Here is a 27,224-nt window from a genome sequence, read left to right as displayed (position 1 = left end):
CCGAACGCGGGGTCGCGCAAACGGACAGGCTGACGCAGTGCGGACGCGCGCATTCTAATAGCAGCGTAACCATGTGGGATTTTTTTTTATTTATTCCTCATTTCATCTTTACCTCTCCGCCTGCATCCAGGTCTCCTCCGGCGAATCGGTCCAGTCCATCGCCGGACAGGAGCGCGTGGCCCGCGCGTCCCTTCCTACCGGTCACTCATGGCTCGGCGGATCTGGGTCTCTGGCTCCGAGTGCGGCCATTTCCGCACGCACGGGTGGCTGGAGGTAGATTGCGGGGAGGATGATGGTGGTGATGATGATGCCGATGCCGTGTATTGTGTCGCGCAGCCCCGCTTCCGTTCACTCACGACACCGGGAAGATGTCGCAGCCGGGACCCCGCTCACCTTCAAAAACGTGCCACCCACATGTGAAAAACGAGCCCATGAGGTTGCACAAAAATAAATCTTTTTACTTTTTTTTTAAACGCCCCTTTTCTGCCAGTGTGTCTATTTTTAACACGTGCGTCTGGAGTTTATCGATTGATTTATTGCAGCCAGATGGCGACACTTCTGTTAATAATCTGTGCCACTGTGATCACAGCAGGGAATTTCACAAGGACCATGCTTACACACCTCGAGACATATTTCGTTTTAAATCAACGTGAGAATACTTTTCAACACAGAACATCCCAGACGTGCATGAATAGAGGAACATAATGCACCAAAACATGGTGGCCCTGTACCAACAGGCAACTGATGCTGCAATGAAAGTCAGTGATAACTTGAATTACTTACTGTTTCATTATTGTTGTTGTTGTTGGTACTTACAGCACACAGTGCACACAGTGAAATTTCTCCTCTGCATTTAACCCATCACCCTGAGTGAGCAGTGGGCAGCCATGAGAGGTGCACGGGGAGCAGTGTGTGAGGACGGTACTTTGTCCCTAACATGGCATGTCTGATAAAGAGACCTATAAGACAATGTAGGGTGGAAGCAGCCTATTGGGTAACACACTCGCCTATGAACCAGAAGACCCAGGTTCAAATCCCACTTACAACCATTGTGTCCCTGAGCAAGACACTTAACCCTAAGTTGCTCCAGGGGGACTGTGCCTGTAACTACTGATTTTAAATCGCTCTGGATAAGGGCGTCTGATAAGTGCTGTAAATGCAAAATGTAAATGTTTTGCGCCCGGGGAGCAGTGTGTGGGGACGATGCTTTGTTCAGTGGCACTTCAGTGGCACCTTGGCGGATCGGGATTTGAACCGGCAACCTTCTGATTATGGGGCCGCTTCCTTAACCTGATTCAAGTGTGTTTACTGTGATGCACTATTATATTGACAATAACTATGACTTTATAAAACAAGGACAAACAATCGTTTATCCGAGTCCTCAAAATTGTGGATTGTGGTTGGCACTGTTGACCAATGTAGTAGTAGTAGCAGGTGCAAACATGAATAATACAACCAAATAGACAAGACAATGTTCAGTGCAAATGGAATATTTTGATCTGTATTGTATTCTAGTAGCAGAAATGTGCAAAGAGCACAGAACAGAGTTTGCAAAAATGTAGGCCAAAATTGACAAAATTCATCATTTCAGAAACCGCAGTTTATAGTGTTAATAACATCATTAGTAGCATAAGACTCTGCAGTCCATGCAGGTTCATAATTGTTGGATATTTTTTGTAGTTTTGTGTAGTAGTTTGTTGAGAGGCCAGTCCCCCTCTAAAGCTGCATTTTCTCTGCTTCCAACAGACAAATGTATCTCGATTCAAGTGTATTTATTGTGATGCTCTATCATATTGACAATAACAAAATTGAATTATAACAAAAAAATAGCAATGCACTTCACTTTTAAAGCAGTAGATGTTCTCCTGCTTAAAACACTCTAAAGCCTTAAAGAAAAATGTGGAGGGTACGGCTGCATGAGATGGTTGTCTTCACAATTCAGACACTACACCACTCCTAACATGCTGGGGAAATATTTTCCAAAATTGTGCTTAGAGATGAGAGATTTTCATAAGTCTTTGATATTGTAAAACATACAAGTATGTATCTGTACAGAGGGTTCTTTTAAGGTGCTTTTTCTTGTTTTATAACATATTTATTGTCAATATAATAGTGCATCACAGTAAACACACTTGAATCAGGTTATGTTTGTCTGATGGAAGCAGAGAAAATGCAGCTTTAGAGGGGGCTGACCTCTTGACAAAATACAACACAAAAAACTATTATGAGGTTGCATGGACTGCAGCAGAGCCTTCATTATTTCTGATTTGATGAGTGTTAAAAATATAATACTGATTCTGTTATTCTATTATAAACTGCTGTTTTAAAATGATGAATTTTGTCAATTTTGTACAGCATAAAAACTAAAGCACATCCAATTTGTTTTCACATACAAGAAATTTGGATGTGTGTGTGCCCAAAATGAAAGGTGATATTCTTTTGATATTTAGTACATTGATATTTTAAGATTCAATCATGTAAGTACAATAGAGGTAAATAGTGAAGCACTATTTACAGGACATTAGTGAATTCATCCTCTCCTTGCATTATCAGTTTTTGTAAGACATTGTGATTCAGTTTAATGTCTGACATAGATGTAATTAGTTTACACCCCACACATATTGGCAGTGTGCACAGGTAGTGTACGTTTTAGGTGTTATTGATTTCTTTAGTTGTATAGATGTGCATGTTACTGGGTAATTTGCATTGTGCTTATATACTGTATTCTGCTTCAGACCACACACCTGCATATAAAGCACAGATAGGCTGTTTTAAAACTTTTATTAAAAAGTGCACTCTAGCACCTGAGGGAAAGTCTCATCTAATTTGTGACCAGTGATGGAACACATTTACATTTTGCATTTACAGCACTTATCAGACGCCCTTATCCAGAGCGATTTAAAATCAGTAGTTACAGGGACAGTCCCCCTGGAGCAACTTAGGGTTAAGTGTCTTGCTCAGGGACACCTCTCATGGCTGCCTACTGCTCACCAAGGGTGATGGGTTAAAAGCAGAGGACACATTTCTTTGTGTCACCATGTGTTGTGCATCACAATGACAGTCACTTCACTTTCATGTACTTCACTTTCACCACAGGGAAGCAAGCTGCTATTATGTGATCATCACACCTAAAGTTTACCGACTGAGCTATAGTTTTACTGTGCACATAGTAATCTACAAGTAATATTTAATAATCTTAGATGTAAAATCTAAGGGTAAAAAATCTAAGGGTTGCTGTAGCCTACTGAGTAACAGACTCACCTATGAACCAGAAGACCCAGGATCAAACCCCACTTACTACCATTGTGTCCTAGAACAAGACACTTAGCCCTGAGTGTCTCCAGGGGGACTGTCCCTGTAACTACTAAGTCTCTCTGGATAAGGGCATCTGATAAATGTTGTAAATGTAAAATAATGCAATTTCAAACTGTCATTAGCTGCAGAACAATTTATTCCCATAGAGAACAAAGTTACACAACATATTTCATTGATTGGGGCAGTGGTGGCCTAGTGGTTAAGGAAGTGGACCCATAATCAGAAGGTTGCAGGTTCAAATCCAGAGCCACCAAGGTGCCACTGAGCAAAGCACCGTGTTGTGTGCATTGTGTGCTGTGCTACAGTGTTTCACTTCACTTAAACTTTTGTGGCACATCACTATTACAAAACATGCGAAATCCATAGCAGCAACTTCTCTCTCATATCTTCGTAGACCCTGTCAAAGGTTATAAGCATGCCTCTGTATTATCCATTAAGGGCACTAGGTGTCATCGTCAGCTTTCTAACCTGCCGGAGGGTTTACAGACAGTTTCAATTAACAGAGAATTTAAAAAGCCTCATCAGCAAATCATGCACTTAGCAGTAGCAAATGCATTTAGTTTTGATTTCTGTATCATACTTTTTGATTTGTTTCAAAACAAACCGAGCTCTACAGTCAGTGCAATTCATGCAGAACACATGAGCCAGTGGCATTTCTTTAATGTTATCCATATGCTGGCAACAGACTGGTGATCTGGTGTGTGCTTGGTGTCCATCAGGCAGCATCAAAGTTTTTTCAAATTTCACGAATGGGTGACCATGCCTTGGTGTTCTTCTCAAAGGCCACACGAGGTCCAGTTCGTAGTGGACGTGGCTCTATGTGGTCTGAGATGATCCAGATGGCAGGGGTGAAGGTGTTGCCCTCAATCACCACCTTTATCTGCTCTGCCCGTGCCAACTCTTCCAGCTCGGGGGTCGTCTCCGGCATCCAGTCAGCACTGAACTTATCACGTGCCTCACAAAGGTTCACCAGCACCTCCTCAGGCTGCTCTCCAAACAGATAATCTGGGAATGCAGGACAGCTCATGGAAACATATGTGCCTTCTGTGTCAAACCTGATGTGTGTGTTTGTGTTACATAAAATTTGTACAATAAAGATCAACACAACAAAGCATTAGACAGCTATCTGCAATGGTATTTTCATAAAATAAAAATAATCTGAATTAATTCCTGACCCTTTCGCCACAAGGACAAAATGAGTGGCAAGAACTCATAAAATGTATAAGTAACAAAACAACGGTTTGTTACTACTTTGTCTTTTTTATAAAGTAATAATGCAGGGAATACTACTGTATATATTTGCAAAGCATATACAAGAAAAAAAGTATTTCAGATCAACAAAAATGCATCAAAATCACCAGACCATCTTTCTTTCCAGTAGACTGGTTTACATGGATGAAAGACTAATGGCGTGCATACTGAAAAATATACCTGCCAGGTCGTGGATCAGGTCTTTAATGAGGTGTCCGATGATGGCATACAGGGTGGTGAGAATGACAGTGACTGCAATAAGAATGTACAGCACATGCATGGGCAGGTAGATGGCATCACGGGCTGGGGGCTTGTAGTTCTGGAAGTACACCTCATTCTCCATCCCCCCAGTCCTGCAGCTTCAAGGCTCCTTCGTTTCCTAAAGCACTTTTCAGACGCTATTAGTGCATTCAAACAACGGCGTTTTTGCACAAAAAATATTAGCTAAAATTGGGAATTAATTTTAGAGATCACCATCGTGTGTTCAGGAAAAATGTCTAAAGTCATTTCTAAGTATAATGCTTTGTATAAAAATCGTGTTAGAAACTGAAAATGAATAGGCTGAAGCTTGTTTCCTGGGAAATAAATACTGCAAAATATATATAAAATACAAAACACTCTGTATGCATGTATGCTGTATCAGGAAAAATAATTATTTACCGTAGGTGTATGATGCAAATGGTTTCCTCTTTTCTTCTCAAATGAAGTGTTTCGCTTTTATAGAATGGTGAGACCTCCTTCAGCTCATTCACCTTTGCAAAAAAAAAACAAAAAAAAAATTCTTTTCATTGGTCTTCTGTTTTTTTTTAGAAAAACTCCAATGCAATATTTCTCGTATTGTATAAGTGTCTGCAGAGTCCATTAGGATGTGAAGATTTTGCTGATGCTAGCACAGGGATTGGGAACTGTTCAAGGTCAAGGCTTAGAATGGTTTACACCCCGGCCTACAGGAAGCTTAACATAGCCTGTTCCACCTACAGTCTCTGCCTACTGCAAGATGGATATTGTACAGTTAAAAACTATGGGGCCTAATCAAAACGAATAAAATTTTTATTTCCTATATTTTGAGAATTTCTCGTTATCATTCAATTTGAAATTCAAATTTGTTTAAAACCAATGTATTGATGGTATTACTTTGTTAGTCATAGTATTACATAATACATTTCTTATGCTATGACACCACAGGGGTACCTACAGTGAATTTTTGCTGAGCCCTGTACCAGACTGACAGTACTAATGTGACCCTCTTTCCCACAGTCCAAACACAGCTTTCACTGATACTTAACCATGTTGTATATTTTAAAAATGTAAATGAAGTAACCTATAACTGCACAAAACATTACAAAAAAATTACTGCACTACAGAAGACCATATGTCTCTAACCCTAGTACTTGGTCACTTGCCCAGTTGTAGACGGCTACCATGATTACCCAACATTTTATTTTTTGTTTTTAACATCTAAATTGTATCATGACACAGGGGTAAACCTGTGCACTAATGACAACATCAAAGGTGAGAACAAGGTGGGAGAAGTTATACTTGGTATACTTCCTCTAGGATTTGTGGCTTTGACTTGTACATCTCAAAATATTTAGTTTTATATTACCATAATGATGATACCATTCATTGATGAAATTCAAAAATCCATCAAATCTGAGGTCTGAACGGCAAGCAGACACAGTCAGGGAGGAATTTCAGAAGCTTTTTGAGCCTTGAGGGGTACTCCGGATCCACGTCTTCATCAGGTCATTGTATGCGGTATGTCTTGTCCAATGTTTTCATACTGTTCTGTTCTATCTCGTAAATAAATACTACTTTTTCATGTAAATTTGTGCAAATGCGTCCTCACCAGCTTTGTCCGCGCCAGAACCGTGAGACTTGTGTATTTCGCTCTGCATATGCAATCAGGTCAAATGAAAACAGTTATAATGAAGACTACATAAATTCTTAATGAACAATTCGAAAATGGGTTTAATCTTAAGTGTGTTAAGGCAGTGATGGAAAATCTGAGTTGATCGGCCCATTTGAGAACAACAGGCTCAGGCCATCTTACACACAGTGATTCATTTAATCCCAGATATCATCTGTGGACGAGTCACTGTCCTTGACCCCGCGCTGCCACAGATTTATTTTGGGCATTAGAAGATAAGACAAAGCACACGTGGTTTAATGCAGAGATTTATTTTTTTACTCAAAATCTTTCCTGTCACCAAACATACACGAGTATGTTTGGTGACATTTACATTTATTTGAGTATCCAGGATGTGTTTCACAAGGGACTGTTTCACATTTAATAATCTAATATTTATAATTTTATTTGAACAGGCAACTAATCATGATGGAATCTTCATGCAAGCAGTGGTATGAATGTCTTCAACAAAAACAAGGGATTGGTCATTTGACTTGTAGACATTTTTATCATATACACACAGGAGACGGTTGTAAATATGACCTAACATTGGCATGTAATTTGAAGTGCTGGGTTCTCAGACATCAATAATAAAGTAGGAGTGAAACCTATATGGATGTCACACTGGGATATGGAAAATGCACAGTCTTTTGCCGAGGAGGATTGAAACTTTTTGGCTCCATGAGGCAGCCCTGAAAGCCTGGTAGTAATCCTTCTCTCTCCTCCTTCGGCCATTTCTTTCCTCCCGTCATCTTCTCATGATAGTAACTGTTCCACTTCCCCACTGTGGCACTACCCATTTCTTCATCTCTACTGAGACTTTGGTGCTTCTCATCCTCTTCGGTTTTGGGGCCAAGAATCCAGTCTGTTAGAGAGAAAGAGAGATGGGGGAAGAATGAAGCAACATTCATTTGAATCAAGGTTACTTTTGAAGTGCACAAGATGGAATGATTCAAAAGACGTTCACAACTGGTGTTCAGTCTCTGAGTGATGACCAATGGATTTAATAAAATTGAATGTCTTGGGTGAAATACAAATGTCATACACTTACAATTGCAAACACAAGGGTTTTTCCAAAAATGAAAGTCACAACACCACACATGTTACAGCCACATGGAAAGTTTCACGGACACAGCCACACCTGCCAGGTCATGTGCCAAGTCCTTAATTAGGTGGCCGACGATTGCATAAAGAGCTACCACCACCAGCACCCCAGCCACCAGCCCGTACAGGATGTGGCGTGGAATGTGGATGGAATCTCGTGGAGGAGGGCTGTAGTTCTCATAATATGCAACATTGTCTTCTTCCTCGGGCACCTGGTGGAGCCGTCTAGGCTCAACAGCCACCCAAGTGAGATTTCTTCTCATGCTCTGATCAGCGTGCATCTCAAATGCCTCCATGCTGGACAGAAGTTTTTCTCACTTTCTGAGGAAAAAAGGCTTTTGGTCTTAATACTCACAGTCATTTAACAATATGGACATCACTAAATATGAGCAGAAAACTCCTGTAGGTAAACAACAAATCAGGTGCCTTTCCATCTGAGTGATGCATGAAATTCCCTTTCAAGAAAGAGGTTTCGTCATTTTTCTACAAATAGAAGTGTATTATGTCACCTGAGCATGGAAGAACTATACAACACAGAGATTTTTGAAAGCCGAGAGAATGAGAGAAATGTCAAAATGCCTATGCACAAAGAAGCTTAAAAGGTTATTTTAATATGACTTCCTTTTATACACACATTAAATAAAATTACGCTATTACGTTTTTTCAGTCTTCTATTCCATGATTCCTCGGGTGGTCAGGTGGACTCGTGTGCAGCATTTGTGATGAAAAATGGTCACTGCCCCCTGAAAAGCTGATTGAAGATTATTGCTGAGGATGTCCAGACCCTTATGAAACTGTTATGTCACAAGCTTGGAAGAGTAATAGTATGCCTTTAGCCACATACATTTTACACATTAAGTAACTCTCACTCCAGATGTCTCTTCCATGAAAATCATTAAGTAGTTTTTTAGTACTGTAATAGAATTACTACAAGCATTTAGTATTTCAATCTTGTATAATTCATATGTACTACAGAATACTTGACTCTTACCTTCCTACTGTAAGCTTTTATTTCCCTTTGAGCATGTTGAATATGGTCTAGCTGGATTTCATGCTCCTTTCAATATCAAAGCAGCTATTCTGGTGTTATTGCGTTGGTTGCCTCTTCAGGTTTAAAGACTTTGAGACCCTGCGCCACGAGCCATGTCCACTCGATGATGGTGATAAAGGTGTTGGCCATAACAATACCAATCATTACAGGGTGCAGCATCCTGACACTAGCTGAAGGACCGCAATGAAAGAATGAGAGTATTCGAGTGAGGCAACAAGACAATTCCCCAAAGCTGGAGAACCAGGAAAGAGATCTCATGGAATATTTGCACGGTATTGTGCAGTACAGAGAGAGATAATTTGCAAAAATTTCTTAAAGTTTCAATCAGCTGATTGTAAGCATTGTGTAAGCATTGTGTAATTTAACCAAACTTAAATGTATTATTTCATAGTTTTCTTTTCCAAACTATAATGAGTTGCAGTTAAAAGTTATCTGTAAATATATGGATATAATATGCATTTTACCTTGTCTTTTGCAAATAATACAATCAAGGCAGTACAAGATAAATGGCAGCTGTAGAGCCAGCCTGGTCAGGTGGCTAGTTAGGTGGTTTACATAACTTTTTAGAAATGGCCACACTACAAAATATTCTCTTATTCTTTGCCACTTCTTGATCCATCCCAAAGTCTTACTAAGAAGTCAAAGAATGCAATAAGATATGTTCCTTATAAATTGTGACAGTGATGTGAAACACTGCAGCACAACACACGATGCACACAACAAAATGTGTCCTCTGCTTTTAACCCATCACCTTAGGTAAGCAGTGGGAAGTCATGACAGGTGCCCAAAGAGCAGTGTGCGGGGACGGTACTTTGCTCAGTGGCACCTCACTGGAACCTTGGCGGCTTGAGATTCGATCCAGCAAGCTTCTGATTACGGGGCCGCTTCCTTAACCACTAGGCCACCACTGCCCCAGATAGTCGCATGAACTATCAAGGTGCAAACCTCCCTCTCCTTGTCATCATACAGATACTCTTTTGAATTGAGATCTGGGGACAGTGCACTCACAGACACAAACATGGAAAAAGCTTGAATAAAGCATAGACTTTGTACTATTAAGAAAACCCTTCCAACACCATGAGTTCAAAAGAGGTTAGACTAGCAGCAGCCAGCCCACATATATATCCATGATGTCTTCCTGACATACTGAACACTGCTCTAGGCCTTGTGATGCTGTAGACCAGCTTCTTCAATGTGTTAGTTGGTCAGAAATGTACTCCTATTCACTGATTATTTAAGCATATTTGCCGTTCAGCTAAAGGCAGATGCTGTAGCATTTCTCTTACTAAGTGTGGGCCATTTCCTAATATTATCCCAATATTATTCCCAACACTCCTATGATCATTAAGGGAAAATAATTGAACAGTTTACAATTACAAACCATTTGCAATTTCTACCTTGCATTGCCCACTCGAGCATGTTTCAGATTTTTGAAGACAGTTTAGACCCTAAACCTTACAACGATTTCATAAGGGCTGTACAGTCTGATTGACAGTGAACTTACAAAGCCCTGACCCCCACCTCCAGTGAAGGATTTATATTAAATCGCTGTGCAGACCACTAGGGTTATGGAAACAATGATGCTATGATTACGCAAGCAAAAGATTACCTTCATCCTGATCATTAAATTCTATGTAATTCAAAAAAAGCTAAAGAACAGTTTTAAATACTAAATTCTCTGCCAAGACAGTTGCATAAAAACATTATTCATCCAATACAGTCCAAGTTGGATAGCAACAACATTATATACAATTCATTTATCATATAGAATTCTGGTTTTTTGTTCAAGTGATAAAATGCATAAAAATGTAATCAAACATTGAAAATTAATAAATTGGTCCTTTATGTGTAAAACTGTGAAAACAAAAGCCATTTAATTTATTACATGAATAGGTTGCTGAAGGATTCATTTTGACTCATAAGTATCAACTTGCCACAGATTAGTAAATAAACAGGACATGAAATGTGAAATTTAGTCTTCTTAATTTTAACTCACCAGTAAAGCAGATGGATTGATTCCTGTTCTTCCTTTGCTGTTGAAAAAAATTGTATACAAAAAAACCCCTCTAAATTCTGCCACCCCCCAAAAAGGACTAAGAATAAAATAAATAAGCCTGTTCTAGCCGGTGTCTACATGATGTCCAGGCCTTAGGCAGGGTTGACCTCCTCCTTGGACACCAGGTAGAACCTGAAGACAGCTTCATACAGCATGAATGCCCAGTAGACAATGGTTACGCTGATGTTGAGGCTTGCAATGCAATACATGACAATATCATGTTGTTGCAGCATGATGGTGAAGTGCAGGCTTCCACTGGGAGCTGTGACTGTCTTCTCTTTCTTTTCCTTGTTCACACTACCTCCCTCTATCTTTTTCAGACTATAATTCCTTTATAATCCCTCTGTGTAGCTCTCCGCCCACATACGTTCATCCACTGATAAACAAATCCTCTAAGGCTGAGACACCTGTGACGAGTCTGAACAATAAAGACTCAATGAAATCCTCTGCACATAATGCACATGAATCATGGGGACTGTGATTGAATGGTCTGCTCAGATTGAGCCTATTTTGAAACTATTGTGAAATACAACCATGCCAAAGAAGGTTACTAAAAGCCTTCTAAAAGGATGTACGACACAAAAATTGTTTTGGTCATATTTAATTTTAAATCATAGACAAAAATTACTAGCACATTTAGCCATTATCTTTTTAAATAGAGTTTACATTATCATTTAATAATCCTTACTCAATGTCAGGCAAGACAAGTTAGAGACAGTGGTGCAAAGGACATGAAATTTACATCAGTCATAAACTACCACCAGGTATGATATGAGTACATTGTTTCATTTCACTATACGCTGTCTAACATGTATGTAGCAGAAATAACAATAAAAGCTCAATTTGAACTTGACCTATAGTCAGCCACAAACACAATTAAATGTCAAGAGTATTGAGACATACTAAAGCATTTTCTATCACGCATCTCATTCCTAAGCACATCAAGACCATTTATTGGGTCTTTTCCTTAAATATTATCCTACTGGTATTGATATGCTTTCATCATTGATCAGAAGTTGTACTTTGTTCTTTTTTTTTATAATTTATGTCACGTTTAGCGCCCTCTGCTGGTCCAATCTGTTCCATGTGTGTTTAGCTGTTTAAAATATGGAAACCAAAAAAAAAAAACTAAACCAATAATAAATATAGTAAAATAATTATTTTGACTCTCATAAACACCAAGACCTTAACTACTTCTGTACTGGACTAAAAACACAACTGGTGGTTCGCATGGAACAAAGCTAAAAACATCACAGTGATCAACTGATTAAATTATTAATAAGTATTAAACATTTATATTTGCAATAAGAGATATTTCAGATCTGGCAACATAATGTACTACTACTGACACTACTGACAAAGATCCGTGTCACTGTTTCATCCATTTATGCTCAGGACTGGTCAATTTGAGTTTTATGTTCTTATTTCTCTGCATCTTCCCACTGCATGATCCTGCCTTTTCACTTGCTGCAGGAAATACTGACAGTACATGGCTCGCACCTCTTCCCCCTCATCCTCATCTGAGGAAGGGGGCGTTGTGAATTGGGGCTGGGGGCACTCCCCCTGTTTTACAGCCCCCACCCACTCCTCCACAAACGTGTCCCCATGCACCTCACAGACATTGTGCAGGATACAGCAAGCCAGCACCATGGTGGGCACCACATCAATGCCACAGTCATTGCGTTTGTGTAGACACTGCCAGCGTGCCCTGAGCCGCAAGAATGCATCGTCCACCACACGTCGCGCCCACTTCAGCCGGAGGTTGAACAAATGCTGACCAGTGGTCAGATGAGAAGATTCGGGGTAGCACTTCAGCAGCCAGCTCTGGAGAGGATATCCTGCATCCCCTAATATTAGGTACCCCAGTGGCTGTCCCATGAAGCTCCTGGGAGGGTCTGGCCGGAGTCCACCCTCACGACCCAGAGCCCAAAGCGTGGAGTTCTGTAGGATGTCTGCATGCTCAGTGCCTCCAGGGAAACCAGCGCAGACGTCCCAAAATTGTCCCAGACCATTAACAGCCCCCTGCATGACGACAGAAAGCCAACCACTGCTGTTCCAGTAGCTGTCGGTGTTGCTGGAAGGTGCGATGATGGGCACATGCAAGCTTCCCAGAGCACCCACACAGTGCGGAAAGCCCCAGCGTGACTGGAAGACCTCGGTGGTGTCCTCTAGCTCCTGTTCACTGGGGGTACGCAGGTACAGTGGCTTCAGGATTGCAGCGATGGCATGGCACACATCACGCACACACTTACACACAGTGGAACGGCCCACGCCAAACAGCTCGCTGATAATGCGGTACTCTACGTTGGTAGCCAGGCGCCAGAGTGCCACAGCAATTCGTTTCTCCAGGGGCAGCGCTGGCCGCAGGCGAGTGTCCTGACGTGCCAGTCGGGGTTTTAGGATGCCACAGAGATAAAAGAAAGTCTCCTTGCTCATCCGGAACTTCTCCAGCCAATCAGCGGGCTGGAACTCATGCATGACAACTCGCTCCCACCAATCAGTGCTCTCTGTGTTGCTCCACACACGTGAGCGGAGTGGACAGGTGCAGCTCCGAGAGCTCTGGGTGAGAAGCATCTGAGCAAAAGACCAGAAAATGGAAATGCATGAATTTGTTTTCTACAAATCAACTAAGAGCTAACCACTATAGTTTTAAAGTACTGAAATATATATATATATATATATACACACACACACACACACATATATATACTCTCTAAGTATAGATTTGAGAAATATAAACCAGACATAAATTATGTCCTCCCTTGTCTTCAAAAAAAAGAATATCAGGAAATGACACCAAATACACAGGTCTGGAAGCTACCACTTTTTATTAGGATAAATGAAAGGCCCATTGTCTATGTTTACATTTGACAAATAAATCCAATTATAAAATTGTCTTTATAAAAAAATCACCATATTCTATAATCATTATCTTCAAAGAGAAAATATAATATAATTTCTGTACAAAAAAAGAAAACTTGGCCTTGAATAAGCAGTTCAATCTACTCAAATTGACTGTTTATTCTGCACAACGCTTGTAGAATTAGGCTCAACAGTGTAGCATTAAAGTTTTATTGTACAATATATCTATATTCGGTGCTATACTTTTATGTCACCAATAAAAGCTCTCGTGCGTGCTTCAATTATCGATAATGTTCGGATGTTGCCACGCTACTATTAATTAGACATTAATCTAAATATCTACTCTACTGATGTTCATATTTTTCTATAAACACAATACTATTGTGTTTCAGTGTGAATTCTGCACACTGGTGTATTTCACTAAAAAGGCAGGGGGGACTTTCTGATTTCTTGCGGCCACCGGAATTAGCATGATAGCGGCTAACCGCTCCAGCTACGGGCGACGCGGTTTGACGCGCGGGAGTGACCGCAGGGAGCGGGTCGGTACCATGAGAGTCCTCCTCTGCCGCTGCAGGAAGTACTGTCGGTGCCGCACACGCCTCCGGACCTCGGTCCGCCTCCGAGCCTCGGCGCCGTTCAGGTCCCTGCGGCGCTTCATCAGCAGGTAGGTTAGCATGAACGTCAGGGGCCTCTGCGCCTCGCCGTCGGACATGTTCGCTGGATCCGCGCAAACGCGGGCTTTCGGGTCAGGTGGGTTCATGGAGCCCGGACCGCGGTCTGCCCTCTGCGCGGCGTCGAGAGGGGGCCGCGGGGCTGCTGTTAGCACCGTGGCGCCAGTGGCCACACGAAGGCAGGCGCTGACGTTTTCTGCGTCATGTGAGGGTTTTTTTTTTTTTTTTTTATTTAGTGAAATGAGTCAAAGTCCCTCCAAGAATATGGTGCAACGTGCAACAACACAAGACTACAATATTGCTGCCAAAAACACCAACTTTCACTGTGCAGGACAGGGCAGCAGGCAGAAAGAGTTACATTCGGACATTGCCAGCCATGCAATATTTCTGTATTTTTAAATTGAATATGGTATGGTATCGCGTCTGGTATTGGCGGCATTATTCTCAAACTCGTGAGAAAATGACAGGCAACAGTTGGAAGGGTGGGTTCTTGGGCGTGTTCCACAAGCCTGGATTCACCAGTTACCTGGGTTAAGGCAGGTGACCTTACCTTAACCCCCACTGGACGATCATGAATTATATCATAAATGGACCAGGTTAACCAAGGAGTGTGCAACATCTTTCACGTTGTGTGCGTGCGTAGACCTTAATTCTCACGAATGAGTCTGAGTCCCAACCTAGCAGCGAATCTCTACATTTTAATGATTTTTTTTGGTTCTCCAGAAGGCAGGAATATGAAGAGAGCATGAGACACTTTTCTTTTCGTTTTAAATGGAATTAAGTTGTTTACACTGTAGTCTGTGATCGCTGTAAAGCACATTGAGACATACTGCTTTCTTGCCGCGCACAATTTGTCGATGAAAAGCAGTGAATTTGATATTACACTGTTGTGTAAATAGTCCCGATGATCGTTTAATGACTGCTTCTTTTGGGGCTGCACTTCATTTCCATGTGCCGCACTTCACACCGAATTTAAACGAGGGGACGGTGCGACCAACAGAAGGGGCTGTTTTTTCAGCCGTCGCCATAGAAACTTTTCCGCCTTTTCAGATTCGAACGAGTGACGTAGTCACGCCGTCTCCCATGTTGCATTGCGCCCTTGCAGACAACAATTGGTGGACGTTGCCTGGCTAACTAGCCGAAATCAGCACTCAACACAGACTTGTTCAACAGAAACTCCCGTTGGATTTTGGTACGTACTCGAAACGCGTCTTTGGTGACTGTAACTCTGGAGACGGTCGGCCTGTTTGCCGGCGAACAGTCTCACCGGCTCGCCCACGATCCTTGATAAAATAGTTCACTCTTGACTGCATGCCGCCCGTAATCTGCATCGGGGAGACGATGCCACTCCGGTGGATGCTGCTTTAATCTCCCACCTCTTTTCCCATCTGGGAACCACTGTGAGTTGCTTTCCTAGACGCACGGTGGCCGTGGAGACAGTCATTGAACCCGCTAGCCTGCGACGTCGCTAGGTAGCTTGCTGGTTCGAGCCGTATTGTGTTCACTGCTTTCACCACCAGCAAGTGTAATCGTTCCTCCATTCCCAGGCCGCCGCGTATGTCTTGAAATAATGTTAATTCTGCCGCAAATATTTATCGATCAGGGACGTTCGATCTCGCTGCACGCTAGCCAATCCATCAATTGCTTTCAACGGATGGTGACAAGGAAGAGCTTCAGCTGTTGATTTAAATGCCTGTGAAGTACTTGTCATTGTTAAATTTCTTCCAGTTGCATCATCCTTTGAAGGTGATGTTGTACCAGTTATGATGTGAAGTCCGAATATTGATCCAGTTATTCATGTTTTTGAAGGACCGATTTGGTAAGAAATGACCATTAAAATGACTGACTGAAAGTTAATTGCTTTTTTGTTTGTTTGCTTTTTTTTTTTTTTACAGTGAAATCTCACAATAGACTGACATATCTTTCAATACACCCAAATTGTTGCCTTAATTTCTGACAATCATGGACCAGGATTATGAGAGTCGACTGTTAAGACAGATCAACATCCACAATGACAACGCCAGCCCAGTTGTAAGTTTTCATTTACTTTTTTAGGGTTTCCTTCCAAACATGAAGCAGGTTTTAAGTTAATCATGTAGTTTCATACATTTAAAATTATAATGAATGTTTAATTCTTTAAGAGTAGGATGTGTGTGTTTCTCCCCAAGTCAAAGTGAACTTTATCATCTCAGCCATATACACCCAAGTTGTTGCCTTAATTTACAATCATGGACCAGGATTATGAGAGCGGGGGCAATGGTGGCCTAGTGGGTAAGGAAGCGGACCTGTAATCAGAAGGTTGCTGGTTTTGAGTCCCAAACCGGCAAGGTGCCACTGAGCAAAGCACCTTCCCACCACACTGCTCCCCGGATGCCTTTAATGGCTGCCCACTGCTCACCAAGTGTGATGGTTAAATGCAGATGACACATTTAGATGTGTGCATGTTGGGTGCACAATGACAATCACTTCCATTTCAATTCACAAAAGTTTGATGGACAAAACAGATGGACAAAATTGTGAGTCTAAAGATTTTGCATTGTGTATGGCAGTGTACTCAAACACATACAACAGTGCCATAAGCAAGATGCTCAAGTGCTTTAATGCACACAGGCTGTCTGCTCAAAATTGTTTTGGAAATTGCTGACATCATCTTAGGTCTGATTTATCAATACTGAAAAATCTAGAATCTACTCAACCATAGTAGGAATGTTGCCGCATTGCATTAAGATCACAATTTTATGATTTATGTATGACATGATTAGTCATTCACAGTCTTTAATGGTCATAATTGCTTCCTATTTTTAACAGAAAATGTCTGAGGTGATGCGAACGCTGACACCCACCAACTCTCCACTCTCATCTCCAAGCAAGCACGGGGACAGGTTCATTCCTTCACGAGCAGGAGCCAACTGGAGCGTAAACTTCCACCGAATCAATGTGAGTTTGTGCCACACCCTGTATTGCACAAAATGTTTTTTTTTTTTTTTTTTTTTTTTTTTAAAAACATTTTTTAAACACATCTTGTATTTCTTAGGAAAATGAGAAGTCTCATAACCAGAATAGAAAGACAAAGGATGGGACCTCAGACAGCAACAAAGGTACCCCCGGTCTCTGGCCCCATTTGGTTATGCTCTGGTGTTTGTTCGCTTTCATTCGCTCTTGAGATAGGATTAGACCCCACCACACCTGGCATAATTTTGTTCCAATTAAGGCTTTGTTTGTCATAAAGGCTCTAATTGAACCCGCTGTATTAAAAGGCTACTTGTATTCTCCTGCTATGTCTCTGATTATGTATGCTGTGCTGTAATTGGGTGGCCTGCAGAGTGATTGACACCCAATATTGCTGCGTGCTCACCAGCAGCACGGCGTCCTTCTCTCTGCTGCACATAGAGGCGTGACGACTCCTTCATCTGATTGAAACCCTCCTTCCTTGTCTCTAATCGTCTAGACGTGTCCGTCCTTGCTTGGAAGTAGTTACCACGGCAACGCACGCCAGGGCCTGTTTGAATGGTTTGCACTCGATCACCCACCTCCTCTCTCTCTCTTTTCTCCCTTGCTGCGCAGCAGACGGTCTGGCATACTCAGCCCTGCTGAAAAATGAGTTGCTGGGCGCAGGCATTGAGAAGGTTCAGGACCCCCAAACGGAGGACCGAAGGCTGCAGCCCTCGACCCCTGAGAAGAGGAGCCTCTTTAGTGTCAGTGGGACTTCCACTTTCCTCTCAGTAGTATTATTTTTCTATGTTGCTGTGCAAGAGGCACTTAAAAACCCAAGGAAAAATCTGCCAACATAGGAAACATTGAATTATTCATGTTATAAACAATTATGTCTGTAATGCTAATTAAAGTGATTAAATATAACAGACATGTCCCATTCAGTCAATATTGGGTTCATTTTTTAAATCCCTGTAAATGTGTGTTTGTATATATGTATAGTACACTCTCAGTGCCAAGCGCTCCCTTCCAGAAGATGGCAACAGCGTCTCTCCATACTCTCTATCCCCAGTTAGTAGCAACAGGTGAGTTTTCTATGCATTAATTGATGAGGACAATGTACATCGTCTGATTTGTTGTGAATGGCGTATTACTGTTTCAGTCTCTCATTACCAGAACAGGGCTAAGGACAGTAGCAGTTTTTTCAATTGTAAAATTTTAACCTGTGACTATTGGTCAGATGCTTGTAAATTCCAATTAACATGCTACATTTAGCTATGACAGTGCATTATTTTCTTTTACGTTGACAGTCAGAAGCTTTTGCGGTCGCCACGGAAACCCACCCGTAAGATTTCCAAGATTCCGTTTAAGGTGCTGGATGCCCCAGAACTGCAGGATGATTTCTACCTCAACCTGGTGGACTGGTCCTCCCTCAATGTTCTTAGTGTGGGCCTGGGCACATGTGTCTACCTATGGAGTGCATGCACCAGCCAGGTGTGTGTGTTTGGGTGTGTGTTTCATTTGAGATGTTAGAGGAAAAGGTTAACTCAGTCTTTTTTTCCCCTTTTAATCAGGTGACAAGATTGTGTGATCTGTCAGTAGAGAGTGACTCTGTGACATCAGTGGGCTGGTCTGAGAGGGTAGGTACTTCCATATGTCTGGTACTTGATGTTCATTTTGCAGTTGGGATTGTACAGATACTGGTAATTGCTGCATGCATTCCACCGGTTCCAGGGTAATTTGGTAGCGGTGGGTACACATAAAGGCTTTGTCCAGATCTGGGATGCTGCTGCTGGAAAGAAACTTTCTGTTTTGGAGGGACACACAGCCAGAGTGGGTGAGTGCTGAGACTGTATTGTTGGTTAAAGGTTAGGCTGTCTTAATCCTACAATACACATTAATTTGATTAACATTTGCATAACTTGTGCATATGCCTTGGCCATGCTTTTCCCCTTACCATAGTCCCTTTATGTGTTCATATTCAGGCGCACTGGCATGGAATGTGGACCAGTTATCATCAGGCAGTCGTGATCGTCTGATCCTACAGAGGGACATAAGGGCCCCCCCACTGCAGTCCGAACGGCGGCTACAGGGTCACAGGCAGGAGGTCTGTGGCCTCAAGTGGAGCACAGACCACCAGCTTCTTGCTTCAGGTGGCAATGACAACAAGGTATATCTAAAGAATGCAGTATCACTGCCACATTAATAGTATTTATTCCTCAACAATTTCTCAAGGTCTTTTTCTCAATATGCTGCACTTCTTACGTGTATCCTAATATTCCCTTACAATTTAAAATGTAACAAGACATAGGTTATTGCTTTTATAATATGGTGCTACTTACAGTTCACCTAAATATTCTAATAATATAAAAGGATTTAGATGTATTAATTACACAAACATTTCTTTAGCCAGGTAATGCAGTTCTTTATTAGGCAATGGTTGCTTAGCAACGCATCAGCAAAACCAACAAAAAGCTCCTGTTTATACATTAATAAGGATACTATAAGCCTCAAGGCTGTGGGTTACAGACATTTTATCAAGGTTAAGGGATGTTGAGTGTCTTAAAAGCTAGAGTGGAGTGTCTAAAACCACCATAATGTGAGCAAATCATTATAACTTGTATATTGAGTGGCTCGTTGTTATTATAAAATTAAGTTAGAAGCAAGACTCAAAGCCTTCTCCAATGAATTATTTCATTTAATAATTGTAATAATAATCATAGCAAACCATTCTTCAGCTAAGTCATTTAATTGATGACTTCCTGTTGCTTAGCAACAAATCAGTACTGACCATGGACCTCTCTATGCCTTGTTATACACCTCAGACATGAGGCTATCGAATGGATCAGATTTTAGAAAATAATCAGTTAATCAGTGAAATCAAACAAATGTGTTGTTTTTGAACCAAGTTTGTTTCACTGTCAACACTGTGAGTGTTAAGGGGTTAAATACTTAAGTAGTGCGATTAGTACACCTCAGGGTACAGGCTTTAGTGGTAGGCAGCCTTAAGTGTCGCAGTGCATGTGGGTGGCTTATAGCATTTCTGATTGTAATTGACTGCTGAAGTGTTGGTTGGTCTGTAGAGTTCTCATAACTGAGGTGAGTCTAATTTCAAGCGCTTTAACACATTGTGTTTTGTGAGGGCTCTCATTGTCCCCCTCCCCCTCTGTGATCAGATAAAATGCTTAAATTGAAAATGTGAAAAATGTGTTTCCTTGTTTTGGAATGAGTCTCAACTATTGCAACCGTGTCTGCTGAGAACAGTGTTCACGTAGATGTTCCAAGCTGTGGTAAAAAGCTTGATAATGTAATATGTGAATAAATGCCTCAAGCTGAGAGCAAATATAAATAACCATAATTATCAAACATTAATGCATTGTGCCATGCTGCTGTTGTAACAATTTAATACAAATAATATGCAAAAAAAGGCTGAAAAAATGTTCAACCATTGTGTGGTATGGTTGGCAGTGTTGTTAAGTCATTAAATGCCCCTCAGTTCACTTAAGTTGATTTTGTTTAATGATTTTCACTGATGTTAGGTTTGGAACTAATGTCTTTTTTTATGCACCAAATGACAAGATATTTTCATATAATTATTAATATGCATTTTGAATATGCATTCAAATTGACAAACCCAAATTGTAAATCTTACCTGTATTTTACATCCTGTAATGAAGCACCACAAGAGGGAGCTGCCAATGAGATGTTAGGTGATAAAGGAAACCCTTGTTGCTGAAGGACTAATTATTCCATACTACATTAAGAAAATCCAAAGTGGTTGATACAGAGATTATCTAATAGTAACATGTGTTAAACATTGGTAAAATAATGTCACTCCATAATCCATATAGACTTGCATAAGTAATTGAATATGTCCATCATTCAAAATACTTTTTTAAAATGTATTTATTTAAAGAAAGTGTACATTAGAGCTGTTTTTAGTATTTTCAAAAAAGAATGTTTTAAGCTTGTGTTTTGAAGATCTTTAATGACTCAGCTTGTTCAAACCTCTAGTGGAAGTTCATTCCACCACCTAGGAGCCATGTCTAGATCAGGGTATTCAATTAAAAACTGAACTGAATCTTGTGTCTTATAACAAACCTTAGAATAAAGTAAATACAAAATTGCAAATTTGAGCTATGGCATTTAAGCAATTTTTCACAGCTATTGCCTCAACTTTTCAGGAACATTCATTCGCATGTTGCTGGGCTGTAAATGTATGTATGGTGATTGGGGTAGATCTGTTTTATTGGGCTTGCAGTTTGGTCATTTTGCGTACCCTCAGCTCAGACTTTAGGGGATAAGTAAAAGAGCTGTGCCTTGTTTCCTAGTGGCCCTTCATGTTGACACTTTAAATGAATGTCGTATATGAGGCACACTGGTTTTTGAACTGCTTGTCATCCATTATATTTCTCCATCCATTCATCTTTAATACGATTTTCATCATTTACATTCTGCAGCTTTCTGTGTTGTCTCTTAACATAACTATTTTCCTCTCTGCTGTAGTAAACTAATGATTTTATTGGCTCAGCTAAGTGAAGCTATTTTCATATTTACTGGAGTAGCAGCCATGACCATACAAAATAATGCCCCATGAAAATGACAATCTAGTGAATTTACCCGACTGGTCACGGGTCTGGACAGAACCATCACTCGTTCTGCCAGTTGGTGATGCTTGGTCTATCTTGAGAGATGAATGTACCAGTTAAGAAGTGCTGGAGGATTTGATAGATGGTGGCAGTGTGTGGTAGTGCTGGGAAAATATGCGATATTGTTGTTGAATATTGCGATAATGACATTTCTTGCGATTATTAAATTATTATTATTATTATTATTAGCTATTTAAAAAAATATCATTTTTATATGTAATGATCATACTAAAATTAAACAGGTAATATATATTCATCTGATCTTATTAAATCTAATTCAGGCTAAAAACAATATGTCAAGGAAGTTGCAAATATTCAGACTTCAAAACATTATGAATGACTTAAAACCCTCAGCAGATATTCTAATTTAATATATATATATATATATATAAAACAAAAATGAAATAATAAATTGGTATGTAGTGGAAACACTAACATATTGTCAACATCCACCTAAATAAAAATTTATATTAACATGTAAACATTACATTGGCCCGGTCTATCCAATAGCATTATATCACCCACTTGGGAGGCAGGTATAAAGATAGTAAGGACCCATCTGATTGGTCAAATTTGGACACACACATGCTTGGCACATAAATTTAATGCTGTGTCCGAAATCGCATGCTACTTGAGTAAGTACTACATTTGAATTACATTTTACACTTGAAAAGAGCCGTTTCCCGCCATGTTTCGAATATGATGCTGCCTCTCCCGCTGCCTTATGGGATAGTGAAGTGTCCATCAAATGCCTACTACAGAATTCGGCTGGAAGTAGTTGGTCGTCCGGATACTTTTCGTCTACTGTTTTTCGAATACTATGAATTCACCACTCAGCTCGTCCGGGTCCAGCCTGGTGTCTGTGTCCAGCGGAAGTACAGCGCATACTACTCGCCTCGCATACTGTTTTTCACATACAATATAGTGTGTCGGCGGAGGCCGGCCATGAGTTGGGACCAGCATGCCTTGCGGGTGAGATGGGTGGTAGTAGCCTAGAGGGTAACACACTCGCCTATGAACCTGAAGACCCAGGTTCAAATCCCACTCACTACCATTGTGTCCCTGAGCAAGACACTAAGTTGCTCCGGGGGATTGTCCCTGTAACTACTGATTATAAGGGCGTCTGGGGACTGGGGCGCGCCCGGGGACTGCAAATAGTTAACCATGTTATGGGTAAATGTGTTCTGTTGTGGTTCGGGATGTGTGTGCTATGGGGATTTAATGTAGCGTGTGCAAGGGGAGAAACTTTACACCGGGACGTAGTGGTGTATGGCTGGAGGAGAAGAAGAGGGAAAACATTGGTATTTTGAATCTAATGCAGGCAGCTACTGGAAGCCAGTGGAGGGAATGTAGCTGTGGAGTGGTTTCATTTTCCCAAATGAAAACCAATATCGAGATAACATTGATAAGTAATTTTACTAAAGCAAATGCAGTGCAGTTCCACTGTCATGTGACGTGCGCACAAATGCCCCTTTCTAGTTTTTCCTCACACTGCTACGCTGCTTATTGAAAAGAATGGCAACCTGAGCACCGCTTCATCGCAATCAGCCATGCTGTATTGTGTGCCGCCTGGAACCACTGGTTTTGCTCCAGAACGACTGACTTTCTGCCCCACCGCCACTCTCCGTCATCAGTGGTGTGCACGCACACTTGTGAGTGCAACAACAGAACTGTTCCTGCTGGTACTACTAATGGGCAGGTCACTGTACAATAGAGCAGCAATTATGAGTTCTCAGCACTCAGGGCTTCTGGGCTGAAAGCCCCCATCTCTACTAAGTTCAGGGTAAACGCTGTGGAGTGTGATGGAGCTTGCACAATTCACACTCAGCCTGGAAATGGTGCATCTCAAAACGTATTAGGATGTTAATATCCCTCTATCCTTGTCTTCTTCCTCCTGCTTGACCTTTTCGCTCTCATTTCCACCTCTGTTTTCCTTCCACACACCATCTGTCCCTTCTGTTTATTTCTGCTGTTTTATATCATCTCTCTTTTTATTTCTTCCCCACTTCTCTCCTTTCCTCCTAACATGCCATGCTTCATCTTTGTTTTTCTTCCTCACTCATTTTATCTTTTACACTCTCATGCATCTGCATCCTCCTTTTGTCTCATAGCTGTTGGTGTGGAACCACTCAAGTGTGCTGCCCGTGCAGCAGTACACAGAACACCTGGCGGCAGTGAAGGCCATTGCCTGGTCGCCTCACCAGCACGGGCTCCTGGCGTCTGGAGGGGGAACAGCCGATCGCTGCATTCGCTTTTGGAACACCCTGACAGGGCAGCCGCTGCAGTGCACTGACACCGGCTCCCAGGTCTGCAACCTGGCCTGGTCCAAGCACACCAACGAACTGGTACGTATCACCGTGAGTTAAAAAACTTCCAATTTGGACTGGAGAGTTGCTGTGACATTTATTGGTGGTGCAGCAGTGGTGTGATTTGTCACATGGCCAGTGTGAATTAGCAGCATGGCATCATCCTGTTTCCTCTTTATTGATCTGCCCGAGAATGAGAGGTGCTGGGGTGAGTGTAAGCTATTATGTGATTGAGTCTATTCTCTTCTCCTCTCCAGGTGAGCACACATGGTTACTCTCAGAACCAGATCCTGGTGTGGAAGTACCCCTCTCTCACACAGGTGGCTAAACTGACTGGTCACTCCTATAGGGTTCTGTACCTGGTAAGACCTTTTTTTTTTTTTTTTTTTTTACATAATTTCTAGATTTGGACCGAATTCTGACATAAATGTTCATTAAAACTGAAACACAAGGCATTTCTGGGGTTTTCTACATGATCTGAACAAACCTTCTTTTGTGCCGGGTATTTAAGTGTGTGTGTGTGTGTGTGTGTGTGTGTGTGTGTGTGTGTGAGGTGAGAACCTTCACTGATCTCACAATTTGATTGCGATTATCAATGCATCAAATACATGTTTTGCATTATGTCACATAAAAAAAAAAGTCAGTGAGATGAGAATTAAGACCTTGTTCACACCAGATGTGGCACCTGATGAACGTGGACTCACTACCGCTTTTCTGCAGATTGAAGCAAATCAAAGTGTTAATACGGGCATTCTGTAAGCTGCTTGTTCAGATCACATCAGAGCACCTGGTGGCAGTGAAGACTATTGCCCGGTTGCCTCACCAGCATGGGCTCCAGGCATCTGGAGGGGAACAGCCGATTGCTGCATTCGCTTCTGGAACACCCTGGCAGGGCAGCCCCTTGCTGCTAGGGCAGTGGTTGGCCTAGTGGGTGAGGAAACGGACCCATAAGGTTGCTGGTTCAAATCCTGAGCCGGCAAGGTGCCACCCATCAAAGCTTTTAATGGCTGCTCACCAAAGGTGATGGGTTATTGAAAGCAGCAATTGCAACAAAGAGCAGAAAAAATGCGAATGGTGTTCAGAGGGTTCATTTTGAATGTCCGTGTGGAGGAGCCCATTTCACATCCGCGGCTCTGAACTCAGATCAGAATGCCACAGTCACTACTGGCAGTGCTTTTCTGCACTGCATTTATGCAGAATCGTCCACATCTGCATCGTGATGCATTGATTATGAGATTAATTTCAATACCCCTACTGTTTCTGAGTGATTTGACTGTATGTCCTCAGGCCATGTCCCCAGATGGCGAGGCCATAGTCACTGGAGCTGGAGATGAGACTCTGCGCTTCTGGAATGTCTTCAGCAAAATGAGGTCCACAAAGGTAAAGCCAGAGCTCTTCCGCCATGTGACCTCTATACACTGGCACACAGTCCTGAGAATTGCAAGGAAATTATGTCTAATTAGATTTAATTTTCAAATCATATGCTATAATATGGTTATGGGTCATAGCAGGATTACATGGAACCAAAGCCTTTCAGTAATTTTGTTCTTAAAGAACATTAGAGAGGTCTGTACCCTCTATCAATTTAATTTTTATTCTAGATGTATTAATCTAGGTGGTAGGTGGCATAACTTAATACCACTAATAAGAGCATGAAATCATGTAAAAGGGAAATTGGCGTATGTATCATAAAGCATCTGTTTACCTAATAATTTTTTTCTCTAAAATCTCCCCTGCCTTAAGGAGTCCATATCAGTTCTGAACCTGTTCACACGGATCCGGTAACCAGCGCACACATCTGGCAGGGCCAAGTTAAGAGACCTTATATTTACACTGATTATCAGGCAGCCATGGCAACCCCTGTGACCATATAAGGCCCTGCTTGATGATGAAGAGGACAGGAATTCTGGGATTTTTTTTTTTTTGGCGGGTTTGTTTACAGAGACTTGTGCATAACTGCCAAATATATTTGTCTTTATGAATGTTGTCATCTTATGTCACCATCGTGCTCTACTGGTATTATTATTTTTTAAATTGTGTTAATGGTAACTTGTTGCCAGTGCTCCATTGTGTGTTGTTGACCAAAATGATTAACAGCGTACTGCCCTGGAAGGAGATGGGGTGGATTTGTTTTTTTTTTTCTAATTTTAATGTTTATTTATTAATCATATATCCCTTTTAAGTTTACTTAATTTTTTAAAAATTACACTGAGATTTATTTTGTTCTTCTACAATGTACTTTTTATATAAAGTGTATTGTTATTCCAAAATACCTATCTGCTTAAAAGAAAAGCATAAAATGGTGAGCTGCTTGTCTAAGCTTTTGAAGATAACTGGTCATTGTTAGTAGTTTTTGCAGTATCATCTGATCTACTGAAAAAATGCATCATGGATGGTGAATAACCCTGCTGAAAAAAAGAGCGTAATGCTGATAGCTGCTTTAGCTGCTGGTCAAACTTGTATTTAAACACCACTTAAAATGGATAAATGATCAGGTTAAGCTTTTTAAGCATCTTAAGCTTTAAGCAGTAAAGTCCCTGTTTAAATGGATCCCTCGACATTTTTTTTTTATTCCACCCCACCTGAAATTTGGTAATGCAACATGCAAACAAACTATGTTGGACCCTTCCTTGATCTTGTGGTATATTTCATCCAGGGCACTTTTTTTTTTTTTTTTTTTTTTTAAACTAATCAGTTCAGATTTTTTCTTTTCTTTTTTTTTTGGTGGTAAACCATCAGGTTTCTCTCTGTGTGGCCTTGTGTGTGCAGTTTTGAATGAGTGCTATTTATTGGATTTGAGTTGGAACAGTGTTGAACTGGTTCTGTACAGTTGCCTCTTTCTTCTTATTGAACGATGCCTGGCTCATATTTTTCTGTTCTCTTCTTTTCTGATCACAACCTAAGATGGCTCCCGTTTCAGCTCCTGTACAAAAAATATATAATAATTCTTTGAGTATTCTCTTGTATGTTTTTTTTTTTTTTTTTTTTTGGGGGGGGGGGGAGGACTTTTTAAGGGATGAATGTACTGGTTGTTGGGCATAAATGTGAACAAAAAAATGAATTCAGTATGTTTTAAAAAAAAAAAAAAAAAAAAAACATCTTGTAGTTATAAATGGAAC

General features: G+C 41.1%; 3 protein-coding genes across 5 annotated transcripts in view; 1 reads left to right on the top strand and 2 right to left on the bottom strand.

The window, feature by feature from the left end:
* The window catches only part of LOC114787518 (myomegalin), a 48,846-nt gene extending 48,450 nt beyond the window's left edge, over nt 1-396 (bottom strand). The window contains exon 1 of the mRNA XM_028975111.1: nt 113-396. Within this exon, the coding sequence (XP_028830944.1) occupies nt 113-159 (47 nt within the window). The 5' untranslated portion in view covers nt 160-396. The remainder of the gene's footprint in view (nt 1-112) is intronic.
* Nucleotides 397-11,285: 10,889 nt separating this feature from the next.
* Nucleotides 11,286-14,412, bottom strand: LOC114789176 (protein ANTAGONIST OF LIKE HETEROCHROMATIN PROTEIN 1). Its single transcript, XM_028978320.1, has 2 exons — nt 14,096-14,412; nt 11,286-13,260 (listed from the first exon to the last, which is right to left on the bottom strand). The coding sequence occupies exons 1-2, from the start codon at nt 14,306-14,308 to the stop codon at nt 12,100-12,102; spliced, it is 1,374 nt and encodes a 457-aa protein (XP_028834153.1). The 5' UTR covers nt 14,309-14,412; the 3' UTR covers nt 11,286-12,099.
* On the top strand, nt 14,039-26,861 carry LOC114789175 (fizzy-related protein homolog). Of its 3 annotated transcripts, none has more exons than XM_028978318.1 (14): nt 14,039-14,212; nt 16,115-16,250; nt 17,028-17,156; nt 17,254-17,317; nt 17,784-17,914; nt 18,153-18,235; nt 18,461-18,644; nt 18,725-18,790; nt 18,885-18,987; nt 19,136-19,320; nt 23,911-24,144; nt 24,363-24,467; nt 25,393-25,485; nt 25,849-26,861. In XM_028978318.1, the coding sequence occupies exons 2-14, from the start codon at nt 16,182-16,184 to the stop codon at nt 25,888-25,890; spliced, it is 1,488 nt and encodes a 495-aa protein (XP_028834151.1). In that variant the 5' UTR covers nt 14,039-14,212; nt 16,115-16,181; the 3' UTR covers nt 25,891-26,861. The 3 variants fall into 3 exon arrangements, with proteins under 3 accessions (XP_028834151.1, XP_028834152.1, XP_028834150.1); XM_028978319.1 differs by lacking the exon at nt 14,039-14,212 and adding an exon at nt 15,250-15,411 and having other exon boundaries at nt 17,787-17,914; XM_028978317.1 differs by lacking the exon at nt 14,039-14,212 and adding an exon at nt 15,250-15,411 and having other exon boundaries at nt 25,849-26,802.
* Nucleotides 26,862-27,224: the final 363 nt, after the last annotated feature.

The sequence above is a fragment of the Denticeps clupeoides genome, chromosome 4 (assembly GCF_900700375.1).
Source record: "Denticeps clupeoides chromosome 4, fDenClu1.1, whole genome shotgun sequence".
Lineage (NCBI taxonomy): Eukaryota > Metazoa > Chordata > Actinopteri > Clupeiformes > Denticipitidae > Denticeps > Denticeps clupeoides.
Note: the sequence above shows the minus strand (reverse complement) of the source record. Positions and strands in the feature narration are given on the sequence as shown.

Excerpts from the sequence above, each read along its gene's own strand:
- LOC114789176 (XM_028978320.1), bottom strand. The coding sequence starts at position 14,308 with ATGAACCCACCTGACCCGAAAGCCCGCGTTTGCGCGGATCCAGCGAAC. Across the intron at positions 13,261-14,095 it reads GGCAGAGGAGGACTCTCATG|ATGCTTCTCACCCAGAGCTC; the intron begins GTACCGACCCGC and ends TCTTTTGCTCAG.
- LOC114789175 (XM_028978318.1), top strand. The coding sequence starts at position 16,182 with ATGGACCAGGATTATGAGAGTCGACTGTTAAGACAGATCAACATCCAC. Across the intron at positions 17,157-17,253 it reads TAAACTTCCACCGAATCAAT|GAAAATGAGAAGTCTCATAA; the intron begins GTGAGTTTGTGC and ends TGTATTTCTTAG. Across the intron at positions 17,915-18,152 it reads AGAAGAGGAGCCTCTTTAGT|TACACTCTCAGTGCCAAGCG; the intron begins GTCAGTGGGACT and ends ATATATGTATAG.